General features: G+C 32.2%; 1 protein-coding gene across 2 annotated transcripts in view; it reads left to right on the plus strand.

The window, feature by feature from the left end:
• The first annotated feature begins 55 nt into the window (after positions 1 to 55).
• LOC144970108 (uncharacterized) overlaps positions 56 to 27,227 on the plus strand; it is a 40,561-nt gene continuing 13,389 nt past the window's right edge. Inside the window, exons 1-13 of one of the 2 annotated variants that reach the window (XM_078909336.1) lie at positions 90 to 383; positions 2,331 to 2,608; positions 3,825 to 3,874; positions 4,369 to 4,567; positions 4,905 to 4,932; positions 5,534 to 5,599; positions 7,458 to 7,524; positions 8,294 to 8,374; positions 10,464 to 10,541; positions 13,704 to 13,763; positions 24,725 to 24,794; positions 26,689 to 26,753; positions 27,045 to 27,111. In XM_078909336.1, coding sequence (XP_078765462.1) covers positions 2,489 to 2,608; positions 3,825 to 3,874; positions 4,369 to 4,567; positions 4,905 to 4,932; positions 5,534 to 5,599; positions 7,458 to 7,524; positions 8,294 to 8,374; positions 10,464 to 10,541; positions 13,704 to 13,763; positions 24,725 to 24,794; positions 26,689 to 26,753; positions 27,045 to 27,111 — 951 coding nt within the window. In that variant the 5' untranslated portion in view covers positions 90 to 383; positions 2,331 to 2,488. Of the gene's footprint in view, positions 384 to 2,330; positions 2,609 to 3,824; positions 3,875 to 4,368; positions 4,568 to 4,904; positions 4,933 to 5,533; positions 5,600 to 7,457; positions 7,525 to 8,293; positions 8,375 to 10,463; positions 10,542 to 13,703; positions 13,764 to 24,724; positions 24,795 to 26,688; positions 26,754 to 27,044; positions 27,112 to 27,227 lie in introns of both variants that reach the window. The other variant, XM_078909337.1, reaches the window with a different exon arrangement.

The raw sequence follows: 27,227 nt of genomic DNA on the forward strand, positions 1-27,227 counted from the left end.
ATATCTTTTACTAAGCAAATCATTTGAAGCACAACGTCAATAAAAAGTAATTTCTATCTATAAAAATATCTACGAAACAAAATAACAATACGTTGCAGGAGAAAAATATTTCCACGTAAACAGACAGACAAACGTAACATTTTTGTCAAGAAAAAAAAACAACCCAAAAAAACAAACAAAAACTTAAAGCGCGTACAAATACATCTTGGTGATACAACGAGAAGACTGTTATAGTGAGGATTTGATTTGAACATTGCCAATAGCCAATTTATCTTTAAAATTTTAAAAATATTAATGAATGAGAATGGAAAGTGAACGCAAACCCAGCCCCCAGATTGTGATTTGTTGATTGTTGATCAGTCAGGCGTTCATCATTCCAACAGGTATGTCTTAGACAGTAGTATAGTGTTCAAATTTTATATGAGAAATGATATGTGGTGAGCCAATTGAACTATAGACTATAGCCATGGTACTACATAGGCAGGATTGATTGTTTAGCGATTATGGTGTGTTGCTAAGAAGATTTTAATTATTAAATCAAAATCATATGCAAAATGCTAAACTAAGCGTGAAAATGCCAGTGGTAATTTGTGTCCCAAATCAGTTGTAGTTGTAAATAGTTTGAAGTCTGATCAAATTCCTTTAGAATGTGGTGACCCGCAGGGGTCAGTTCTTGGACCTGTGATTTTTGTTCTCTACTACTACTACATTCACTTTCAAAGGTTATAAGATAAGTAAGGGGCTTTGACCTTTCCTACCACCAATATATGCTGATGGCACCTAGTTATTTGGATCCGAATGTACCATAAACTTACAAAACGTGTTTTTATGCAGCTTCGTTGATGGTTTATCTTAACATTTGTTTTTATGCACCCCCATTACGTATGCGCATTCCACCCAATTTCATCAGCGATGCTGTGTTTCTGTATTTGTACATGGTAAAAGTTATAATGTAACACCTGTACGTCTTTATAAATAATAATAATTTAAAAAAAAAAATTTTAAACGGAAATTTAAACCACTGGAGTTCACGAAGGGGCTGCATATAAAGACTTAATAGACTGATTTACATTTATCCATTGGATGAAATAGGCGATACATATGTTACAAATACTCCAATAATTCATTTTCAGGACTTACCAGTTTTAACAAACTTGTGTGAAATATCAACAAAACCTATCTTACTGAACCAGTGTCTAATTTCATCAAGTACAGCGATTCGTGTTTAGTTTTTTTCATCTTCAATCTCCAATGGCTTGGATTCGCAAAGGCTCCATGGGCCCATCACTGCAAATGTTGAGTTACAGTCCAATCAAAACGGGGAACAGTCACAGATTATTTTGACAAGCAAATGCATTCAAAACTGTTTTGAAAGTTTCCAAGCATTAAATGTTCGTTATGTCCAGTGGCAGGACATTCCAGTCATTTATTGTTTGTGGGAAAAAGCTGTGTTTTTATGTGTCTGTTCTTGTAAATGGTTGTATGTATTGTGATCCATTTTATCTATGTGTAGCATCCCTATCTGATTTGCTTTTTATGTAGTTTGGGATGGCGATGGGTGAGTTTGGGTCGTTGATGGTTTTGTGTCAGGTAACAATACAGGATACCTTGCACCGGTTTTTCAATGGTTTCTATTCAAGTGACTGGAGGATGTCACACAAATGGATCCAGTTGCGAATCTTGCAGCTGTTCTTTGTACTTTTTCAATCTGGTCTATGTCATTTTTTGTGTAGGGGTCCCACACGGTGCTGGCATATTCTAATATTGACCTGATAAGTGCTATGTACGCCTGGGCTTTTCATGTAGGAAGCTAAATAATAATGTTAAATACTTCCTGCTTAAGTTATGAATTCAAGGAATTTTTTATAAATATAGATGCCTTTAAATTTCATTCACACAGGTGCTTAATAGCATCTACTTAAAAGATGAAATTGGCAATCTTGTTACAGACATTGATTAACGCTTTTGACATCACCTCCTAATGTAGATTTCAAATGAAATGAGACAACATATTGTGCCTTTACAAGCTAGTTAAAATTCTATGGCTTCCACATTTGTATCCTAAAGTTGAGTGACCAATAGTCGTATGTTACGAGCTGGTGGTTGCAATAGGAATATAGACTGTGATCAGGTTTTGTTTTCAGTATCACTTATGTTAATTTTAGATTTTTTATTTGACCATCTTAAATGAAATTTTAAAGGTCTGAGATTTGCTCTTTGCATCAATTCATTAACATTTTAATCATGATTATCTTTTTCAATGAAACTAACAAAGATGGAAAATATTCCTCTTTTTATTGAACTGTCATAATTTACTTTTTTTTTTCCAGGTCTACCATGAATGACAGAGGCTCTTTATAGCAACAATGGCAAGGGATCTATTTAATCGAGTATATTTATAAGCCACAAAGGAATTTAACACCTCCTTCTGATTAAGAAGAATTTTAAGAGGCGTCTTTTCATAAACAAAAAAAAAAAAAGAATCATCATGGGAGGAGGAGGACCCAGCACTGGTCCAGGGACCAACAGTATGGTGAAGATTTATGCCAATATCTTTATTTCTTTCATTGGCGCAGGAGTGCTTGGTCTACCATATGCATTTAAAGAGGTAGGTAATATCAATGCAGATCTTCCACGGTTTAAAATAATAAATTAGGACGTTACAGCACACATTTTGATCATTTAATTTATTTATTTGTGATGTTTTTTGAAAATTTCTTTTTCTTTTATTATACTGTGTAAGGCTGATTTTGTTTAACCAAAATGAGGATGATATGCGATTGGGTCAGAGGTTATATAATAATCCACCTTTACTGTTTCCTCTTATTCTATAATGTCTCTCCTCAATTTTTATCTTTGTTTTGATTGAGACCATTTGTTTTTTTGACGTCTAAATTATTATTTCGTTGTTTTTCTGTTGTTTTTTTTTTCAAGTGGAGGTTTCCTGTGTATTTTGTTATTTCTACAAAGGAATCGTTTGATTTGTATGAAACTTTCAATTTCTTATAAGATTACATGAATAAAAGTTGGAAATATTTGACATGGTTTTTTAAAATGTAACTGCACATCGAAACACACCAACCAGAAATTGAGTTTTGTCAATAGGAAGCTATAGCAAATGAAGGAGGAAAGAAAAATCTGTTGTGAAATTCTCCAAGTGTTTTTGAATAATGATTTTCTGACAGAATTGGTGAGAGTGGATGAAATCCGGCTGTTAATATGATTTCTTTCTCCCTCCCCCTACATGCAGTCATATTGATGTATTTTAAAAATGAAAATAAAATGATCAAATCAGAACAGCAACAACAAAGAAATAACACGTTAAAAACTTGTACAAAAAAATTTGATAAAGTGAAAAATCTGCATAACCAGCTTCCTTGTTTTAGTTTTATTGTTGTATATGGTCATTGTAAAATCAATCTACATCACAAAAATGTCATTCTCTTCCTTTATTGAATCAGACAGATATAAATGTTGACGAACTGTTTTAATTTGATAGCGGAAAGTAGTCTGCTTTTCCATGTGGAAGATTGACACACACAGACAGAAATACACACATATTTAATTATTATTTATTATTATTATTATTATTATTATTATTATTATTATTATTATTATTATTATTATTATTATTATTATTATTATTATTATTATTATTATTATTATTAATATTGGTATTTATTTTTTTAATTCTAATTGTCTTATTGTCATCAACAGATGCTCACACAGGCACAATCATGCATACTCTCTCTCTCTCTCTCTCTCTCTCTCTCTCTCTCTCTCTCTCTCTCTCTCTCTCAAGATTTATTATGTTTTTATTTTAGGCTGGTGTGTTGGAGGGTGCTATTATCATGTCTTTGGTGGGATTTATCAGGTAAGTAGATTCTCAGGAATTCTATGACTTTTTTTTTGTTTATTGCAAATTCTTTTTTTCACCAACAGATGTGCTAATGATTGTATTATATTGTTGGGTAGTAATTTGGTTAGCTTTGGTCGTTGGTTCCTAGAATTCCCTGTAGATTAGACCTGGTTTATATCAAATTCATTTGTACACACTAAGATGGCATCTGGGACTCATTTTTTAAAAAGCTTTTATCTATTTTTACAAGAGCACATTCATATTTATTTGTACTTAACTTGTTTATTTTGAAAACAACAATGTTATATGAATTAGTCGTTTTAGTAGTGTGGAAAATTCACTCATTATTATATGTATTTTTTTTTTGTTGCAAAAAGCAATATTTCAAACTTTTTTGCTCCAGCTTCTTTTCAGCTGAAATTTTGTTTCGTGCATTGAAGTTAAGTTTCAAATTAAAACTGTCATGAGAAATTTTCAAAATCATATATTTCAATGCTTTACTTTCATAGTGTGAAAGCCATGCTGTTACTTGTAGACTGCAAATACCGCATTCTGGAATCCAGGAAACGAGGAGAAAGTTTGCTGGAAATGAAAGAAGATGGGCTTTATGCTGAAGTGGAGGTGGCGATGGAAGGAGAGGACAAAAAAGCTTTACTTCACGATGAAGGGGAACTGATGACTCGTATAAAAAAACCTCCAGTTGATAACGTAAGTTGGCTTTTATTAATCATTTGATAAATTTCTTTTATGTAAATTGTAAAATTTATATCCGTTTAAAAAAATAATTAAATATATTTATTATTTCAGTACTGATCCATTTATATATTCTTTTCAGTTCATGAAAATGTGATAAAATTATTTTGTATTTATCTTGTATCATAACTTGATTCCTGTAACTCAAGCTATTTTGAGATGATTCATCAGGCATTCAAAGGTTCTGATAGTTTAATTTAAACTTTAAAAATCAAAGACCCTGTATGTGATCTCAAACTTATCTTTATCAAGTGCACCATTAAACATGTTTTAATGAATTTTCTCTTTTCAGTCTCGAGAAATATCTTATGGGGATGTCGGTGAGTTTTCTTTCTAACATAAATGAAAATAATCCTTCAGAGTAATGACACTTTACAACCAAATTGACAAATTAGCGAGCAAGCACTTGTGTAAGATAAAAATCTGAAAATGGGTGTTCGATTCCCAGGCTGATTTTTTCTTATATCTTTCTGCTTTGTATGCTTAATTTGTTGGTGATATGGTGATAATGATAATATTATAGTTGTTGTTGTTATTATTATCATATTATTATCAATACTATTATCATTGATTTTTAAAATATTGTTGTTATTATCATTATCACTATTATTATTATTATCATTATCATCATCATCATCATCATCATTGTCAATACTATTGTCATCAATCTTGTTCTTGTGATTATTTTGCTCTACATCTGCTTTCAAATGAAATATTTGAAATGATTATTTCATGAATTCAATTTTTTAAAAAGAATTTCAAAATGACAAGTGAATATATTATCAGTGAGCCCTGTTTTCTATATTTTAGTTTAATCTCTTTTCTTACTTTTTGAATATATTTATATATTGATTTTATGTGGAATGAGTTTTTTAACCTCATGCATAATTCAAATTCAGCAATTCTTTGGTGTTATTACAGGTTCAGCTGCTATTGGTCCGGTTGGGCAGTTACTGGTGGATTTTGCCATTGTCTTATCTCAGATTGGTGAGGCTTCCATTCTGTTAATGTTTCTACATGTGAATTGTCTCACAGTTGTTGGTCAAAGCACTTGTCATAGGATGCTCTTTGCTTTGTGTACATCATAATCTCAGATTTTTCTTTTTTGTTTCTTTTGCCTTATGTAATGGCAGAGTTGCTGAACTTTATGAAAATGGTGTCAGAGACATAAGATTAAATCATTATACAAACTGTTTTTAAAACTCACTTACACACAACCACACATACTCTAACATGCAAAAAAAAAAAAAAAACAACAACAAAAAAACTAAAAATGACGAATGTGTTTGAAGGGTATTTGCATCCTTGTTAAATCAACATAAGTTGAATATTGTGCCAATTACTGAATCATCTACTGCCAAACAAAAATCCTGTGTGACAGTTACTCTTTTATGCCAAACATTTTCCTGTGATAATGGCCAAGGCCAAATGAGTGGTACTGAGTGGGGTTCCTGACCTCTCAGTGGTCAGGGAGGTACTTGCTGTCTCTTCTATCCTCTGGTATCTGTTTTCCAATTTGCTTTCTGTTTTTGTCTTGGAATGAGATTACTTAGTTTTGCCCTGCCCTGACTGGAGTCCTTGGCTAGGAAGGAAACAGTCAAATGTATAGTTATAGTTTTGAGAGGTGATATTTTTTCCCTTGTAAATCATCTCCCTATTATGTACTGTTATTATTATTATTATTATTTATTTTTTTAGCATATGATTTGTAAACATTTGAGTGTATTCCTCTTAGTGGGATCTTGTGCTGGTGTCTGGGTGAGACTTTAAGGTGATCTCAAGCTGAGTACACTGATAGGGTGCTCTTGGAATCTGCATCTGTTCCCTATTTGAACCATTTCCCCTTTGTCTTACTTTTTCTCAAGTCCTTTTAATTGTACATCTAGAATGTTTTTACTATCCAATTTTCATCATTGTTACTGGCGCTGATATGACCTAAATGTGTTGCAAGCTCCGTAAAACCCTTAAAAACAAACAAACAATGAGTGGTTGATCCGGAGGGGGGGGGGGGGGGGGTAAATCATCATAATGTCTTTTGTCATATTTTGACACCTGTGCTCATTTGCATGAATTTTGGTGACACTCTCATTCTAATGACTTTAGCCTATAAACTCGTGCCAGCTGTCAAAAATGATACAAGGCCTTGGTTTCGGTTGAAGTAGATGGTGGAAAGGGAAAGGTACTGAGCCAAAAAATAAAATTCAACTCACAGTTTACAGGTGGTGTAGCCTCTCTTTTTAAATCCATCTATTCTCTCTCTCTCTCTCTCTCTCTCTCTCTCTCTCTCTCTCTCTCTCTCTCTCTCTCTCTCTCTCTGTATCTTCTCTCTCTATCTATCTCTCTCTATCTGTCTCCCTTATCCATATTTTTCTCTGAGCCACTGTTTCTTCATGTTATGCTAAAATAATGTCATCTGGTTATAGAAAGATAATATAATACAGTAACCGGGTGACCGACTTCGAAAGAAATTGTTCAAAGACTTATTATCAACTTACTCTTGTTTGATATGTTTTGCAATTTACTAGAGATACAGGAGTCTAATTGAAATGCACAATTTATTAATATTTACAGAAAATAAAACTATGTCTAATGATAAGAAAGAATGTAAGTCCACTACCAGCAGTAATAAAATACATATTATATGTAACTATGATTTTAGTGTAATATTTGCATGTGGTATCAGTTCAACCGACACATGTTCCTCTTTTTGACAAATTGTCATTATCATCACCGATATAGCTCTATTTTTATCACTTTAGCAGATCACAATACTTGGTTAAGTGACTTTTCTCTTTTCTCTAAACAGGATATTCTCTTACTTTTTGTTTTTCTGTTTTTGTCACAGGTTTTTGCTGTGCTTATTTGATATTTTTGTGCAAGAATTTCTCAGACTTTGTTCCGAGTGTAGAAATGTAAGTCACAAGCTTCGTGGAAGAGTTAATTATCATTATTATTATTTTATTTTTTATTAATAATTAAAAAAAAAAATTTGCTTTTTGTTTTTTATTTTATTGGTAAAATATCCTTCCTATGGATTAATTAATATATTCATCGATTACTGCGTGTTAATTTTAAGAAACAATTTATAATCCTCTTTCATGAGTAATAATTTTTAAAAAAAAAAAATCTGATTATTTAAAATATTTCATTCATGTGTTTTAGATTTACTTTGCGGGTGGTTGGATGGGAGCATCACCCTTGAATCATATACCTATGATGTTCGCATGGGTGTACGATCCGATAGTGATGTCGTTTCTTCTTCTCTTTACTAGCCTATCCTGCTTCTTTGGTTTGTGATTGTATTTTTGACAGGGGATATTTTTTTTTCTGTAAATCTTCTGCCTGTTTGTTCTTGGTTATTTATAATTTAGCTTATGATATCTTTAGGTTATGATTTTGATTTACATTTGTACTATTTTTGTTAGATTGCTTGTTTTTTTGTTTCAGCGGTCTCTCATATAACCTCAATTGTGTTGGAAGAGACCTAAAGCAACAAACAAACAAAAGATTTACTTTAGGGGGTTTCAAAGAGATTTTTGTTTATCTTTTTCCATGCTTTTTTCTTGTCTACCAGTTTCAATTTCACGAGAGATATCTCAAGGCTTTAGGCTTAAAATGATTAATACAATAATTATGGAGAATCTAAATATACTTAATATTGTATGTCCTATATTCATACAGGAGTTACTGGCTGTTTCTGATTCTGCCACCCCTCACCTTATTGACCTTACTTCGTAGTCTCAATAGTCTGGCTTTTACAAGGTAAGATAAGATTAAATATCAGAAATCCTAGGGTTTCATTAAATTATATATGGATTTAATTAGAATATCCAAAATTATAAAGAACATGTTCATGGTTTCACTCTGCTGAGGAATGAGCTTCACAATTCTCATTTAAATCATTATTCCATAAGGCTATACGCAATCAAAGTTCCATTTCATTTTATACAAGTCATCTGTGAGGAGATCTATTTGTGCTACCACTCTTGCAGGATATTGTATTAGGTACTCGTTCAAGTCAGGTGAGTTTAAATATTTAAAGTGACATAACGCTAAGAATAGTTTATGTCACCCTCAAGGTTGCCAATTTTCGGTGTATTTACAGAATTCAGTATTTCATAAACCCTCAGTATATTTTCCAATCGCCTGCTAAATGGAAAAAGATAAGTCTATAATGCATTTTTTACTGGAGTTCAGCACTCTGAAAGGGGTTGGTCTATGTGTTTGTGTAAAAGTTCAGTGAATTTTTGCCTCTTGAATTGGCAACCCTGCACCCATTTAGTCATTGACCATGCTCAATGTTGATCAAGACATGTGGCTTTGTCAACTTGGACCATCCTTGGTATCATTAGCCACTTATGTAATATTGTAAAAAATTTAATAGTAGGCTAGGAGGAATATTGTTGGTCTTAAAAATATTTTAATTGCATCACAGCATTTTGTGTCAATTAATTGCACCATGTTGAACAGGCGGTCTTTTATTCTTTACCTGCGCCGCGGTCAAGAGGTCATTCACTCCATCAAATTCCCTACCACTGCAACGGGTTATCTCCCATGATACTTAACAGATTTGTTACGGATATCTGGTTAAATTACAGTCGCTCTTGCACAACCACAGTCAATTTTACAAATATAAACAAATTGGCAACACATTGAGAAAACTTTCATTTGGTACCAAACACTCTATCATTAAGATTACTGTCTTTGAGATATTTTGCATTTAGATATCAGCACAATTTCGAGTATAGTTTGTTAAATTTAATTTATTGATTGCATTATTATAAGCAAACAAAACGACAGATACTCTCAAAACTTCCTCTAACTGATGGAGGAATAAAGTAACCTTTCATTCATTCCCTCACATTTTGGGCATCACTCTTAGTTTTTTGATGATATGCGATAACATCTTGGTGCAGCTGTCCAGTTTGATACGCTTTGATCATTGCTGGTTCAGAGGGATTTGGATTCCAGTCAAGATGTCTTCATCACACAAGTTATATTCAACAGGTCCTCACATGAGTTTAGCTTAATATTATATGAACACAATTATATCTGCTTTTGGTTCCAGTTATGTATTTATGTTTTTAATGTTTTTTGATGTTAGCTGAAGAAGGGTTGACGTTCCGTGTTTGGTATTTTGTTCTTTTTTTAAAGCTGTTATATTAATTTTTGTTTATTACTTGATACAGTTCACAGTTTCTAGTAGCCTAGTATCACTTGTCAAAGTTTACTTAAGTGAGTTAAAATAATATTAAATAAATTTTTAAAAAGAAGTAATATTAAGATTTATAAAGGACATGGATTCACAGTGCTCATTGTCTTTAAAATTCTTCATTTATTCTCCTAAGAGGTCGTATGGACTCAATTCCAATTTCATATAGTACAAGTAGTCTGTTAGACACCCTGATTTTTGTACATGTACTCATATCATTCTTTGCCTTCAGCCATTTACTCACTCATACCTATGTCAAGTTCACTTTATTATTATAATTATTATTATTATTATTATTATTATTATTATTATTATTATTATTATTATTATTATTATTATTATTATTATTATTATTGGTATCATTATTTTTTATTTAAAAAAGATTCTTCTTCTTCTTCTTCTTCATCTTCTTCTTCTTCTTCTTCTTCTTCTTCTTCTTCTTCTTCTTCTTCTTCTTCTTCTTCTTCTTCTTCTTCTTCTTCTTCTTCTTCTTCTTCTTCTTCTTCTTCTTCTTCTTCTTCTTCTTCGTATTATTATTATTATTATTATTATTATTATTATTATTATTATTATTATTATTATTATTATTATTATTATTATTATTATTATTATTATTATTATTATTTCTCTCCTTTTAAGTCTTCTTGCACAGATCTCCAATCTATTTGCTTTTGGGGTTGTTTTTTGGTTTGACTTTGAGCATTTTCACACCGTCAGGTATGTAATAAATAGCTTATTTGTTTGTCTTTATTCTGTTACACGTTTGTTGTAGGAAAATTGTATTTACGTTTTACATGTTGTGATTTTCAGATTTCCGTCTGATTAAGATTAGATATATGTTTTATGCTTATACATTTCTCATTCTTATTACTTCAAGTTTCCAATTATGCATAATACATTATCTCCAAAGTAAAAGTACAATTATTATTATTATTAATATTATTATTATTATTATTATTATTATTATTATTATTATTATTATTATTATTATTATTATTATTATTATTATTATTATTATTATTATTATTATTATTATTATTAATATTATTATTTTATTATTATTAATATTATTATTTTATTATTATTATTATTATTATTATTATTATTATTATTATTATTATTATTATTATTATTATTATTATTATTGTTTATATAGGGTTTATCAATGAAACTGAAAGAACTCAAGTAGATTTTCTTCTCTATTACTATTAATAATTGTTCTTTTATTGTCATTAAAATTGAGGTTCTGTTTTTATAACTTTTTTTTTTACCAATGGTAGGAGATCAGAATATATTGATACTGCTGTTGGGACTCGTATTAATCCGCTTTGCTTAATAATCCTAATTGGTATTAGGGCCCTTTTACTTATACAATCCTTTCTACTCTTTGTGGTGTATCAGATACTCTGTATTATTAGCCATCTTTTTTACTTAGTTCAATAACTTGATAAATAATTATGAAAATTTTTTTTAAATGGGCGGATGGATGTATATATACGTTTATTAAGAAAAAGATTGATATTGAATACTAGGTTGATAACACTGAGAGTTTGTTCTCAATTCACCTGGGTTTCATCGGAAGATGGAAATGATAATATTAATGATATATATATATAATTATATATATTAATATTATCATTTCCATATATATATATGTGCATTCAATAAGTATCTGGACTTTATTACAATACCAAAATTATTAATTGAATGTACAGTCCACAGTGAAAATGTTGCGATTAACCGAAGTTGCAATTAACCGAAGTTGAGTTTCCTGTCCACTATTGCAACATTTTACACAAATACAAATATGGTAAACCGAAACCAGTTGTTGTAAACATTGTTCTGAGTCCACCACAGACTGAGCAATTTGATTGGAATAAAAAATATATGGCAGTGCTGTATAGATTTTGACAAGTAAAAGCAGCTTTGAGGCAAGCCGACATCTTAAGATTGGATTTACTTTAACTTTTTGTTATCAACATTTGTAAAAGTCCAAGAGATTAGCCGTGATGAGAGACAATCAGCTCTCACCAAACCCGTTGGTCACAATGCACAGTTGTCAATCAGAAAACAAAGGCTATCATTGCTCAGTCTCTCCTCATATCTGTCTTCGTCTATCCATTATCTAAACCATTCCCAGCAAACTCGCCTCATATCTAATGGTCACAGATGACAGCACAAACCCGGACTACAAAGCCCTGCCCTCTTTTGTCTCTTATAGAACAGTAAAGTTGCTGCCCCAAACGTAAACAAAGGTCGAGAAGCACATGGCAAACCACATGTTCCTGTCTTGACAGCTCACGTTCCAATGTAAATAATAGAAAGAAAATAACCTTTAAAATTTGGCTGTTAGGTGGCAAAAGAAACACATATTCATAAATACTCGATCATGTATCAAATAATGTCTAGATATGGATATTTTATGGAACAAAAGGTAAAATTTATCAAAAATTACAGTCTATCTATTTTTAGACCAGAGCAAATTATTGCGCTGGTGTGAACAAAACGAGAATTATTCGGAGCCTGATTTTCAGAATAATTTAGTCTTATATTATTATTTCTGCAACTGTTAGATTTTATGTAAACATATTTTCAATACTGAAAGTGTATTGCCTACAACTCAAACTACAAAATTGGGAGACCTATATTGTGCGTAAATTATTCCGGTCCCTAACGGACATCACTAGCAACTTGTTATTGTTTACGTTTGGGGCACCTAACTTTACTGCTCTATAGTGTGGTGACACACTACTGTAACATTAAACCCTGCCCACTCTTGATTCTTCAACGTGTCATGATTTCACCCATGATGAAATCTAATCATGAGATTTTGTTTGATTGATTCCTTCTGTTGAGGTCGAAAATTTGTTGCGATTAACCGAAATTTGTTGCAATTAACCAGTGACTTTTATATAGAATTAATTCCGTTTCTTTGGAAATGTTGTGATTAACCGACAGTTGCAATTAACTGAGTTGCGATTATCTGGAGTGAACTGTATTGTATTCATTGAGGCCTTCAATGTAGTCCCTTCGTGAGCTATCATAGACTCTAACCATCTTGAGGTGAACAGAACACTACCTGCAGCTCTCAAATGGCCACTAGGTCAAGCATCCTTTGCTTTCAAAATCATATCCTTTATGTGCCATTTTAAGTTTTTGAAAGAGGAAAAGCCCAGGCAGATAATTCTGTCGACTATTAAATGGAAAGGCCTCATGTCGAGTAAGTCAAGAAGAGGAAATAGGTGAGGAGGATGATACTGATGATGATCTCTCAGAAAGTGTTTCATCCTGGCAAGATGTTAGGCCTGCTTTGAACTTTGAAAATCATTCAAAACACTGTGACCGCCCCAAGGCATTGTCTCCAATAACCATAGGAAACATTTCAAAAGTTTCAATGGGTTTCTGATTTTGTAACCGAACGATGCACACACACTGTTCTTCTCGATTAAGGTCAAATCAGGAAACTTCAAAACTCATAAATTCATGTACAAAATCAAATTTAAAAAAGGATTTTTAATGAATCACATGAGGGACAACGCATCAAATCTGGAGATTTGAACAAAAGCCAGTGAAATCTTCTAAACATGTGCACAAATTGATTACATCATTTAAAATTATGTGTTCATTGATGGTGCTCTATTGGTGCATCTGTGATGGGACTAGTCCAGATACTTATTGAACGCTCCTTATGTGTGTGTGTGTGTGTATATATAATGGGACTCAGTTACCTATTTTCATCAGTGATGTTGTTGCACTTGTAGAGTTGAGTTCCTTTATATAATCTGCTGGGAAAATGCAAGTATTTTGCCAACAGTTTGGTGTTTACACAAATTTTGAGGCGACTCATTTTCACTCATAAAATTGTTTGATCTATTTAAGAGTTGAGTGTTACGTAAAGAATGTTGCGTTCCTCCCTGTAATCCTGTGTACGAGTCATAGGTAGGACAATTTGGGTATTATCTATCATATCGGTGCTCAATATGCTTCTTTTAATTCATTGAAAATGGAAAAAAAAAACATATTTTTTCCATATGCTTTCTTTCTTCAAACAACTAATTAAAGCAGAATTCTGCTTTTTCTTTGCTTTTTAAATCTCCAGATCTATTTGTGCTGTCAGTAAAGACTTAAATCATGTCAATCTTTGTCAATTATTTGGATCTCCTTAATTTGTGGATTTATTGTAAAAGGTTTCCTCTGAATTTGTATTGTCAAGTATTTCCTTGGAAAGGCTCAGTTAAGTGTAAAACAAAAACTTATTGACCTTTTGGCCAAATGAATATCATCTTTTTATGTTGAGGTATTTGCAATTTTGAACCTTCATTTTTGTTTATTACTTTTTATGGTACTGTCCAGTGTGTTAGTGGAAGATTATGGCCTGTTCTTTCTTTTATTAGGTTTCCTTTAGATATAGGCTTGATATTCTGTCCATCAAGTTCTACTCAAAGGCTTCCTTTATTATTTCTTAAGAATCTTGTGGTGTGCGTTCCATTTTTTTTGTTTTTATATTTCATGCTGAGTGTTAGAATTTTAACATTACTTCACTCTTCTCGACCTCTCACACTGATGGTTTTCATTCTACTTTCTTTAATGGGGCAGGTTTTAAGTCCCTCGGATCATGGATTATTCACAGGATACAGTTTTGCATCCAATCAAGTTTGTACTTGTCTTAGATGCTGTCGTATAGACTGCATAGTTTGATTTCCTGTCAAGGGGAAAGACGAAGAAGAAGATTTCTTGTCACATTTCCAGGTTGCCTTATTTTTTGATTTTTTTTTATTGATGGAAGAGTGTTTTCTTTCAATGTATGGACCCCAGGTGAGCCTTTTGTTGAATTTCATTTCAAGATTCAAAGGGTTTGCTTCTGGGGTGGTTCATGACCATCAAGTCTTAGGGCGAAAGGCTCTGGTTTGTTTGATAATCTTGTCAGGATTGGTTTAGAGGCCCCATTGCTTGGTCCAGGGGGTCCCAATAGCTCATTTGATAGAACATTTGCTTCACATTCAAAGGGACTGAGGTCAATCCCGGGTGCAGTCGTTATATATTTTTCTGACTCCCCCCCTCCCCCCCCCCCAGTCCACCCAGCAGTGATTGGGTAGCTGGGTCTGTTAGATCTGGCAGAAAGTGTTTTGTGATAGAGGATTTGTGGTAGGTCGTTTACAATCACTGGTAACAATGTTGGTGCTATGGTGCTTCCCTGGGGTATTTCCTCTCACATCTTTACCATTCTGCTCCTGCAGCCATCGAGCTTCAGCCTTTTATCTGAGTAAACACTGTATTCCAATTTTGAATTGTATTATGAGGTGTCCTCACTTCCACATAGTGTTGAGTGTTGTACTTAGATCAAAAATGTTGCCGAAAAATGTGTCCAGCAGGAATTGTTTTTGTTGGAAAATGTCCTTTTGTTTCTTGTGCTAAGTATATAATTTGTTATTATTATCAGATGTCTGTTGTCAAGGATATTTCCTGTTTCATGTATCGCCCCCCCCCCCCCCCCCCCCCATACAAATGTAGGCAAATTGACCTGTTGCGTTCCTTTTTGGGTTTTGGCATTCCTGGAAAATTGATATGATTTTTGCTTTCTTACACTCGTTTGGGAATTTGGCAGTATTCCAGGATTGATTACAGTTGAAGTCTGTTTATTCCATCTGCAGCGGTTAGTTTGTGGGTCCATTGGGTTCAGCACTTTTTTTTGGTATTCAGTTGCCTTTTTTGAAGGGTGGAGTCTTTCCACATTTCAACATTGTCTTCAGATGGATGTGTTTCTGAGTTCTATCTTGCTAATGAAACTTGGTCATGACGTTGTTTTGTTTTTTTTACAGTTGGTTTGTTTAGAAAGATGTGTTTGTGTTCCTTTGACCTATTTGTATATATCTTTTAAAATACACTGAAAAATTATTACTATGGCCCATAGCATTTTTTTTCAAAGGATCAAGAAATAAGTAAGGATTGAAACAAATTTTGCACAATAGCCTTTGAAAAGAATTGAATCTGGTTTCAAAATCTCTAATCTCAAAGTATCGGACAAGAAAATGTGACATAAATACAGAGCCATGGAAAATATTTATAAACGTTTGTTCAGAATTGTTTGAATGTGCTCTATTTCACCTTTGACCCACTTGGAAGCTCAAAATGAATAAATTAAATAACTGCTTTTTAAAACGTCTACTATTTCTTCTTGAGGCAAGGATAAATGGTTCCTCTGGAAATTTGTAATGGCAGTCACCAAGTAACTGTTCTTTTCTCTTTTGGTTATTGTGTCATTCTCCTATTTCCTTTTCTATTTTTCTTTTTTTCTTCTTGTCTATTTTTGACTGTTTCCTGTCCTATGCAAAAACTTGAGATGCCTAAATCAGTCAATAAAATAGAGAGAAAGATAAAGGGAGTAAATGTGACTCATAAATAAGGGAACAATAGAAAACAAACGTTTCGGCCTTTGGCCTTTTTTACCTCAAAAAGGCCAAAGACCGAAACTCGTTTGTTTTGTGTTGTTCCCTTATTTATGAGTCACATTTACTCCCTTTATCTTTCTCTCCATTTTACTTGTTCCCAAACTTTTCTTCTTTTTTTTTCATAATTCAGTGAATTGTTCACTTAAAGTATATAGGCAATAACAGACTTGTTTATCCCAGCGATATATTTCTTTTTTTATCTCTTCTGTTTGTGTTGTGATTTACCCCGACTAATTTTAATTCAAAATAAATTTTATATTTGTTATTGTGAAATCTTCCATTTTGAATTTAAACGAGACTTCAGACTTTCGTTGCATTGCTTGAGTAGTGTATTACAGTTTTATTTGCAAAATTCTGTTTGTTTAATTCTAACTTCAGAAGCCTCATGCAGTGATGCCAAAACTCCGGTTTCGCCGGAAAAAATTCTGGTCTGGGGCAAAAAACTCTGGGTTACGAGCAACTCTTCGTCAAATTCCAGTAAGGTCAAATTGTTCCAAGGATTTCCCCCTCTCCTCCCCAAACCACCTCTACCTCATCATCACTGCCATTACTACAACCACCATGACACCTCATCATCTCCGCATTACTTTTACAACCACCACCACATCATCATCACTACTACAACCACCACACCCATCATCACTAATAATACTACTAAAACCACCAACACCACATGATCGTCACTACCACTACTGCTACAACTACCACGATCACATCATCATCACTATCACCATTTCTACAAGCACCACCACCACATTATCATTACCACTACTACTACCACAACCACATCATCATTACTACCACTAATACTACAACCACCACCACATCATCATCACTACCACTACTACTACAACCATTACTACCACCACTGCTACAACCACCACAACCACATCATCATCTCTACCACTGCTACTACAACCACCACCACCACCACCACATCATCGCTACCACCACGACTACAACCACCACCGCATCTTGATCACTACCACTACTACTACAACCACCACAACCACATCATCACTAACACTCCTACAACAAGCACCACCACATCATCATCCCTACTACTACAACCACCACCACCACATCATCATTGCTATCACTTCTACTACAACCACCACCCCATCATGGTCAGTACAACTTCTACTACAACCACCACCACCACATCATCACTACTACTATAACTACCATCACCACATCATCGTCACAACCACTACTTCTGCAACAGCCACCACTACATCATCACTACCACTAATACTACAACAACCACTACCACATCACCACTACCACTATTACTACTACTACAACCACCACCACCACATCATCATCACTACTACTACTACATCCACCACTACATCATCATCATCATCACTACCAACTACTACAATTAACATCAACACCTCATCTTCATATTTCCACTACTACTACTATTACTACTACTACTACTACTACTACTACTACTACTACTACTACTACTACTACTACTACTACTACTACTACTACTACTACTACTACTACTACTACTTCTATTACTACTACTACTACTACTACTGCTACTACTACTATTAATACTACCACCACCAGCACCACAACTACTGCAACCACCACCACACGATCATCACTACCATAACAATTACAACCATTATCACCACATCATCATCACTACCACTTTTACTACAAGCACCACCACCCCATCATCGCTACCACTACTACTTAAACCACAACCACATCATCACTACCACTACTAACTACTACAACCACCACCACCACATCATCATCACTAACAATACGATTACAACCATCACTAATGTATCATCATCACAACCAGCAGCATTAGATTTTGGAACTTTACTTCATTTGAAATAAAGGGACGTTAGGATGGTTTTTTGCACAGTGTTTACTTTCTGTATAGTTGTAATCAGTTATCAATTTAGAACTATACGATATATAAATGCAATGCTAAATACCATCCAAATTCCCTCCTTTTTTTTGTATGCTGAAATTCCTCTTTCGGCATTGAAATTCCTCTGAGTGGTGTCTGAAATTTTTGTGAGCCAAATTTTCAGTTGGCATCTCTGCTCATGGCTCAAAAGGACCAATGTATAGTTATATAATTGCTTTTAGAAATTGACATTAAGTTGGTACTTTGATTTAAAACAATTTTCCTTTGGTGTGTTGTTATACTTTACATATATTTATTTTTTCATAATATGGACAACTTACTAAAACAGGAAGTATGCTTTTTGTTTTGTTTCGTTTTCTGTACACCCGAAAAGCTTTTTAGATGCTTTTTTTTAATAGATTGTCAAACCCTCCATTACAGAAAGAATGCCTTTAGCTTCCTTCGAGAACTCTTTTGATCTCTTCATATAGGATAGTAGCTTTAATTAAACTTTTTATACTCTAAAGAATAGCGAGTCCCAGCTGTTATTCTCATTGATTGTGTTTTATCTATCTAGCTTTAATTTTTGAAAAGGTATTTAAGAAATTACAGAGAATATTATCATATTATCAAAGCCAAATTTAGAGTAATATAGGACAATAGGGTTTGTTTTCTTCCTCCAATTAAAAATATTGGTAGCTTAATAGATTTGACCCGTTGATATATCATTTACCATTTAAAAAAAAATAATATCAGGTCTCCTTAACAAAAGGAGAACTATGTATAGTTTGTTTTCTCCTCAATAAGCCATTCTAACCGGCAATTGATTCATTTCCAAAGTATACAATAGTCTTAACGTCCAATCAAATTACAAAGGAGGTGATGATGATAATGATGATGTTGACCATGATGATAATGGAAGTGAATGTAAATATGACAATAATGAGAACGAGGATTATGAAAATAATTATGATGAAAATAGATAAATGATTGAATCAGCCGTCTACATTCCAGTGTTCGAAAGTGTCTTTTTTTTCTCAACTTTACTCTTTCTGAAGAATTTCTTTCGTTTTCTCTGTCCTGTGTTACTGTCGACAGTTGAGATTGTTTTCTAATTTCAAACTAGCATCCTCATTTATAGGCACCAACTCTTTGTTGAGGACTACAGGAAAGGATGTAGTTGGTCTGCCCCTGCAAGACACTCTTGATGGTCCAAAAAAAAATAATTACATTACTTAATTAGTGGAGATGCAAGTATCTTGTCTCATGCTATATTCAAATAGATGTCATTTGCTTTTCAAAATATAGAGGGAATTATGGGCTTTTTGTCACAATTTCTAAATAAGGATTTAGTTGTTATTTTTACCGAATATCAAATTTATAGAGTTTGTTTCAAGTACTTACAATGGAAAAAGTAAATTTTATGTCCTTTGTATATATTTGTTGTTGTTTTTTTTGTGTGTTTTTTTTTTTTTTTTTGGTATTTCTTTAATACCCATGTTTTGCAGTTGAAAGGGAGGGTGGATTTTACTTTTTTATAAAATGTATATAGTTTGAGTCCAATTTTCCACATAATTCATTCATTTAGATCAATTAGTAGGTCAATTTATTGAGTGCAAGGGTCGATTATTGCCTTTTTATATCATCCTCACTCATTTGTGTTGCAGTCTATGTAGATTTTCAGGACATGATTTGTCGTTTTTTATAAAAGAAAGTTAAAGATTTATGAGCCGATGCTGTTTCTGATTCAATGCCAGGAAAAGTAGAACAAAAAATTGAAGAAGGAAGAGAATAAATTATGAAACTAATAACAAAGATAATAATTTTGATGATAGTAATAATAGTAATGATGATGATGATACTAATGAGAATGATTGAAATAAGAATTATAATGATGATGTTGATGATAATATTGACAAAGATGATGATTATGATGATGATAATGATAATAATAACTAGTAACAATGCATTCTGTGAATGGAAGTCATGCACTTATTCATTTATCTCCTTTTTAAAACTCATAGATTTTAAATTTTTAATAAACTGTCGCATTCTCTTCTGAGTAAATTCCGAAAAAGCCACCATTTTGTCTCCAGCATTTGAATAGATTGCTTATTTTTGTGAGGTATTGTATATTCAGGACTCTTTTAAGTTGTTTTCTGCTTATTTTTGTGAGGTATTGTATATTCAGGACTCTTTTAAGTTGTTTTCCATGGAATCTGTCTAATCTTTCCGGTCAGTGCCCATGTTCTGCAGTTATATATAAGCACATATTTTACATGGGTTGTGTATAATTTGATTTTAGTGTTCAGACGTAGAAAGAAGAAAAGGTTTATCGATGGTTTCACTAAATCAATTATTACAAATATGGATTAGAAAAGATAAAATAATAATAATAATAATAGTCATGACGATGATGATGATAAAAATCGTGAAAAAATGAATTGATGATAATAATAATAATGATAATAATAATAATAATAAAATAATAATAATAATAAATAATAATAATAATAATAATAATAATAATAATAATAATAAAAATAATAATAAATGATGATAATAATAATAATAATAATAATAAAAATGTAAATTTAAAATGATAAAAAATAACAATACCAATAATAGTAATACATTTTAAATGACAAAAAATAATAATACCAATAAAAATAATAATAATAATAATGATACTGATACTAATAATAATCGTGATAATACTAATACTAATGATAATAATAGTAATAATAATAATAAAATAATAATAATAATGATAATAATAAAAATAATATTACTGATAATTATAATAATAATAACAATAATAATAATAATAATAATAATAATAATAATAATAATAATAATAATAATAATAATAGTAATAGTGATAATTATAAAACGATATAATATAATAATAATAATAATAATAATAATAATAATAATAATAATAATAATAATAATAATAATATAATAATAATAATAATGGTCATGATGATGATGATAATTGTATTTGTGGTAATGATGATGGTGATATTAACGATAATGATAATTATAATAGTAGTAAGTAATGATGATGATGGCTATAATCATGATCAAAATGATCATCAAATATCTCGTAATAGTCTTTTTTTATCCTTTCCCATAATATTCTTGGGAATATCAATCCAAGACTTATTTTTTTTGAGTAGTCTTCCTGGATATATGGCAATCTTAGTTGTTTATCATCACTTCCCTCTCCTCTTTACCACTCTCAAAATTTTATGCATTAAATTAGTACAGCCGTCTCTGTTTAAAAGCACCAAAATTAGGAAATCAATGAACGTATGTGTAAAGCTAATCCTTTGCCTCAAAAGCATAATTGCGGTGTCAATATTATAATCTAGCTCTGTTTAAAGCAAGGTTTAAATCTTAATAAATTATAATCACTCTATCGTCTGAATATCCATGGCTATTGAAGTTTTACTCACTTGATGCAGTGTTTGGGTGACACAGTAATATTTTAAAAAAATTTGGAACACCTCTCCTTTCATATTTTTTTTTTTTTTAATTTATGTATTTGTATTTTTACGTTTTCTCTATTAATTTGGATGCATTCAATCTCTTCTTTAGTAAATAATGTTTATAATTTGTCAGGCATGGCTTTGTCTCTTGCTATCTACAAGCTATAAAAAATTCTGATTTTATGGTGATATAAAATAATGCATCCGCTTCTATCAATTGAAATTCAATTGTGGGAATCTTAGACTCTAAAATTTTTGCTTCAACAAAAGTTGTTTTTTTAACTCAAAATATGAATCACTTTATATTATTCAGTGTAACACTGTATCAGAACATTTCACTTGCTAACTACCATTGCTTTATAGTCCATATTATAAGATGGGCACCTGTTTCAAAACACAGTTTTGATTAAATTGACTAATAACATCAAAGCATGTTCAATCAGTCTTTTCTTAGCTCTCTTGAGCAGTGGGTGAGCACTCTTCATAGCATCTTCAATGATTTTTTAAATACCAGTGAGAGGCATAAAGTAGTACAGTGCAACCCCTGGATAATGACATCGCCCGGGACTGGAAAATTATGTCGTTATCTAGTCTAGATCGTTATTCCGAGGTTTTCAAGATGGTGGGAAAAGGGGACATGGTGAGACCCATGAATATAGTGATGTTAATTTCGGACCAGTGCCTGTGATAAGGCATGTCCCAACCACGTTAGTATGTTGGGTTTTTTTTTTCCATTAACAAAGGGTTTACCAGTTATGCTTTCATTCTTCGATGTGCATTGTCCTTGTTTTGATCATAAACAATGCTCAGCAGACTTGTCACATGCTACTTAATTTAAAGACAATATGAAAGTGATGGATTACGGAGCAGTATAAGATCTGAACAAATTTGTCTGGCACTGCCTCATATGCATTTTTCAGATCACTGTGTCACTGTTTAAATCTATTGAGCCAATCTTTGCTCACTTTGCTTGTCCACAATAATTTGATTAATTAATAGATTTATTTTAGTTAATAATGACAGAACTCGTTTTTATCAATAAGACTTATAATTGGCAGCAAAAGAAATATTTTTATTGGCTAAGACGACGAGGTGATGTTGGTCGGAAACAATGACTAGATTTTTTGTATCAAGCCTCAGTGTCAACTGCCCATTATTGCAATTTGGATGTCGCTAATTAGGGGATTTACTATAATGTATATCAATATTTTTTTTTGGTTTTTATTACTGATTATATAGCCAAAAAAAATATATATATAGCGACAAAAGGTCAATCTTGCTATCCAGGGGTTGTTGTTATTCAGGGGTGTCGTTATCCAGAGGTTGCACTGTGGTCCTTTAGAGCCATTAGACCCATGGGGGGACCAAAGGTCAATCTTGCTATCCAGGGGTTGTTGTTATTCAGGGGTGTCGTTATCCAGAGGTTGCACTGTGGTCCTTTAGAGCCATTAGACCCATGGAGCTGAAGCTTATCCCGGTTTCTACAGCGTGAAACGGACAATAACAATTGGTTGCTACCCTTGGGATTGGATGTTTGTCCCATCACAATGTACTTTCTACCACATCTGACAGACCTAACTAACCAATCACTGCTAGGTGGACTCCCAGAGAGGCATAAAACAAGAGAGCAAATTACTTCTGTATAAGTTTATGTGATTTTTTATAATTGGAGAAAGTAGTTAAAATGGAATATTATCATCAAATTTATATTTAATTAAGACTTCTTTTCCTCACCCTGAAGCCCTCTATATGATACTATGCCAATAAACAGAGATGCCTGTAATTTATTTTTTAATGGGTCTGGTCTTTTTTATTCTCCTATGTTTTAGGGTTTAAAAAAAACTGCAGAAAAGACTCTCCAGCACCAAATTACTTTTCAATCATTTTCCTATCATTCATAATATTATGAACCTAATATGACACAATGAATTTGAGCAATGTTAAAAACAAAAGGATAATCTAATTATTATTGCCTGGAGTCGAATGCTTTTTCATCCGTCTTGATCAATACTTTTTGCAAGATCGCATAACTTCTTGTGACCTCGCATTCTATAGGTTATAAATAGTTAAATAGCCTTGCAGCATACACGAAATACCACAAGGAATCATCTTATGCTCATCCCAAAATTGGACAGGGTCAATTCAGCTAAAGATTATTTAATTTAATATGAATATAACGGATATAATTTAATAGTGGAAATACTTTGTGACGTCTACAGTATTAGGCACTCAAAGATGGCATTCTTTTTAAAACATTTGATCCAAATAATCCTGACCCCATAGTTGTCTAAATTCATTTGAGCTTTTATTAGACAGCACATCATTTCTTCAATTTTTTTTAGTTGTTTAATATTATTTTAATTTTATTATTATTTTTTTTCATTGGTGATTGATTTTACATCTCTCTAGCTTTTCTAAATTAGCTTTTGGTATCTTGTTGATGGCCTCATAAATTTCTCGCCGCTTTTTTTTTTAGTTAACTATTGAATTCTATAAAAAATAATCAACCTTTAGACGATTTTATTTTAAATGTTTACTTGATTTTGTAAGGATGGAATTTTATTAGTCGAATTTACCTTATCCCAATCAAAAGTATTTTTTAAAAAAACAACAACAAAAACACAAATCCCTCCCCCCCCCTGCCCCCCCGCCCACAAACACAAAACAAAAAGCCTTCTGCTAAATTTCGCCGTGATATGATGAAAGCAAACTCATGAAACATTTTTGACCTTTTCTCAAATTGATAATTGAAATTAAGAAATAAATTAATCAAAGCATTGTTGTTTATTCTATCAAAAGCACAAGTTATAAAGAAACCACATTCAATAACTTATTTTTAAAATATAATTTGAATCTGTGTTTTAGAAATATAATTCCTTGTTTTTTTCACTGGATTTTATTTTCATAGCATGAACAGTTTGCAAAATATGCAAATTGTGTCCTTCAAATCAATGACAATATTCCATTTTTTGCCCCCACCCTATTCCATCCTCCTTTCCTTATCTGATGATCTGCCTTAAAATTTGTCTACCTCACACGTACCAATTTGTTTGACACCTGATCAATCATATGTATCAGTCTTCATCCCAAGGAGGTCTCATTGGAGAATTTACCATTCTTTTTCGTCATCGCTATATACTGTTATGAGGTAAGTTTATGGGGTTCAACATCCTTCGTACAATAATGCAATTAAATTAACCAGTCTTAATTTCGACTAGGAAGATGTTTAAACTCATGTGATGACTGGTACTTCAAAATTATGTTTCACATCAAGATTGAGATTAAAGTATACAGAAAATGCAGTGAAAAAAATGGAATACTGGTCACGCTTCTTTCAAACTCAACCACCCCTTCCCATCATAAGTTCTTAACAGAACAGTTTTCATATTCATGCCATTTTGACAAAGTGTCACAGAAGCAAATGGGGTTTTATAGAGGAAACTTGGAAATTACATTGAAAAAATCATAAATTATAATATTAATAAATAATCTCAGAGGATCGGAACACCTTGCATTTTGAATCATTTATGGTTTTTACAACTCAACTGTAGTACTATTCTGGGTGGGGTTCATCGCCTCCCATTGTGGGCAGGGAGGCACTTACTGTGTCTTTTATCCCCCTTTATCTGGTTTCTACATGCTTTCTGTCTTTGTCTTGGGATGAGATTACTTGGTTTTGTCCTGGCCCTGACTGGATACCCTAGATGGGAGGGAAACAATCAAATGTGTAGTTAGGGTTTTGGGAGATGATATTTTTTTTCTTGTAAATCATCTCTCTGTTATGCACTGTATTATGTTTCGTTTACACATATATGATTTGGAAAACATTTGAGTTTATTTCTCTTAGTGGTGACCTGTGCTTGTGTCTGGATGAGACTTTTAGGCGATCTCAAACTAAGTACTTTGATAGTGTGCTCTTGAAATCTACATCTGTGTTTCCTTTTTGAACCAATTCCCCTTTGTCCTTCCTTTTCTTTTCTTGTGTGCTTTAATTGTAATTCTAGAACTTTTTACTATCCCATTTTCCTCCTTTTCACTGGCACTGATATGACCTTGGTGTGTTGCAAGCGCCGTAAAACCCTTAAAACAAACGAAACAAGTAGTAATATTATATTCAAATTTGGGATCAGTAATTCAAATTTGGCTTGCATTTTCAGTTGATACTATTTCTAATTATATTGAGTTACTGTGTATCACAAATAGATATCAATGTGAAAAGATAATAAACTAGTGAATGAATTTGATATATAACAGATGAAAATTTAAACAGAAAATTACTTTGATCATATGATAATGTCAAATATTTATTTATTTATCCTGTATTGATGCCCAAATTTACGCAATAAAAATTCGCAATTATTGTATGCGAAATATAAAGCAAATGATGTCTAGGCACAACAGAGAAATATTGAAGAGCCACTGACAAGAACAAGATCTATCCATCAATAGATGCAACTTCCTAAAGAAGGAATGTTACCCCTTGAATAAACAATGATTAGAACCAGGTCTAGTAGACCAAGCCCAGTTTTTGGATATTGGCTGAAGACGGGTTTTGAGCCTGCAAAGTTCCATATTTGGTATTTTGTTACCTTTTAAAACATTTTTTTTTTGAAGCTGTTATATTCATTTTTGTTTATTGTTGAAATATTAACCAAAGTATTAATCTCATGTGGACTTACTCTTTTATTGAATAAATGAAGTTTCAAATTTTTTTCTTACCTAACACAACCTCCTGATTGCCAGACAGATACTACAGATGCTACCATTAAACTTTAGAGGTTACCCGATTGTTGGAATGATTTAATACTTAAAATTCTTCATGCTTTTTTGTTGTGACTCTTTTTTTTTTTTCTGCTTCATTATGAAGATGAGGAACACCAGCCCCTCTTCTCGCCAAAGTTTCCATTTATATTATTTTCAATATTAACACGTTTATTTTTAAGTTTGAATTTGTAGTGGTGCTAATTATGTAACAAGATTGTTCACCGTATTGTTTCCAATAATCGTTGACTCGCCCATTCTTTTTGGACTTTTCCTAACAGGGTGCAGGGTTGATTCTCTCCCTTGAAAGTTCTCTTGCCAAGGAGATCCGGCACAAATTTAGCCAGTAAGAGCTCGAAATTCACAATAGATTTTCTGATAGTAAAATAAATAAGTACATAGACTATACGTTTTTATAATAAAAGGCATTTTCTCATATATAATGTTAGAAGCCATATTAAGTGCAATATATTATTATTATTATTATTATTATTTTTTATTTTTTTAATGTGGAGATTTTTCTTTGGGGTGTAAAGGATTATCCTATTTTTAATCCAAATCAATGTGAATTAGTTTATTGTTAGTAATTTGATATTAGAATAAAATTAATCTTTTATCGGTTTTTTTTCTTCAACAGATATTTTATAACAGTCATGGTCATCGTCACCTCTCTATATATTACATTTGGAGCTTGTGGATACTTGGTGAGATTTCATTTACTATTTTTCTTTTTCCGTTGGTTTTCAGTACATAGATCTCTGTAAATCACATCAGCCCTTGATAGTTCCATATGACACATAGATGGTTGTCTCATGCAAGG

Source organism: Berghia stephanieae, chromosome 4 (assembly GCF_034508935.2).
Source record: "Berghia stephanieae isolate SIO BIC M18660-M18661 chromosome 4, UCSD_Bste_1.3, whole genome shotgun sequence".
Taxonomy (NCBI): domain Eukaryota; kingdom Metazoa; phylum Mollusca; class Gastropoda; order Nudibranchia; family Aeolidiidae; genus Berghia; species Berghia stephanieae.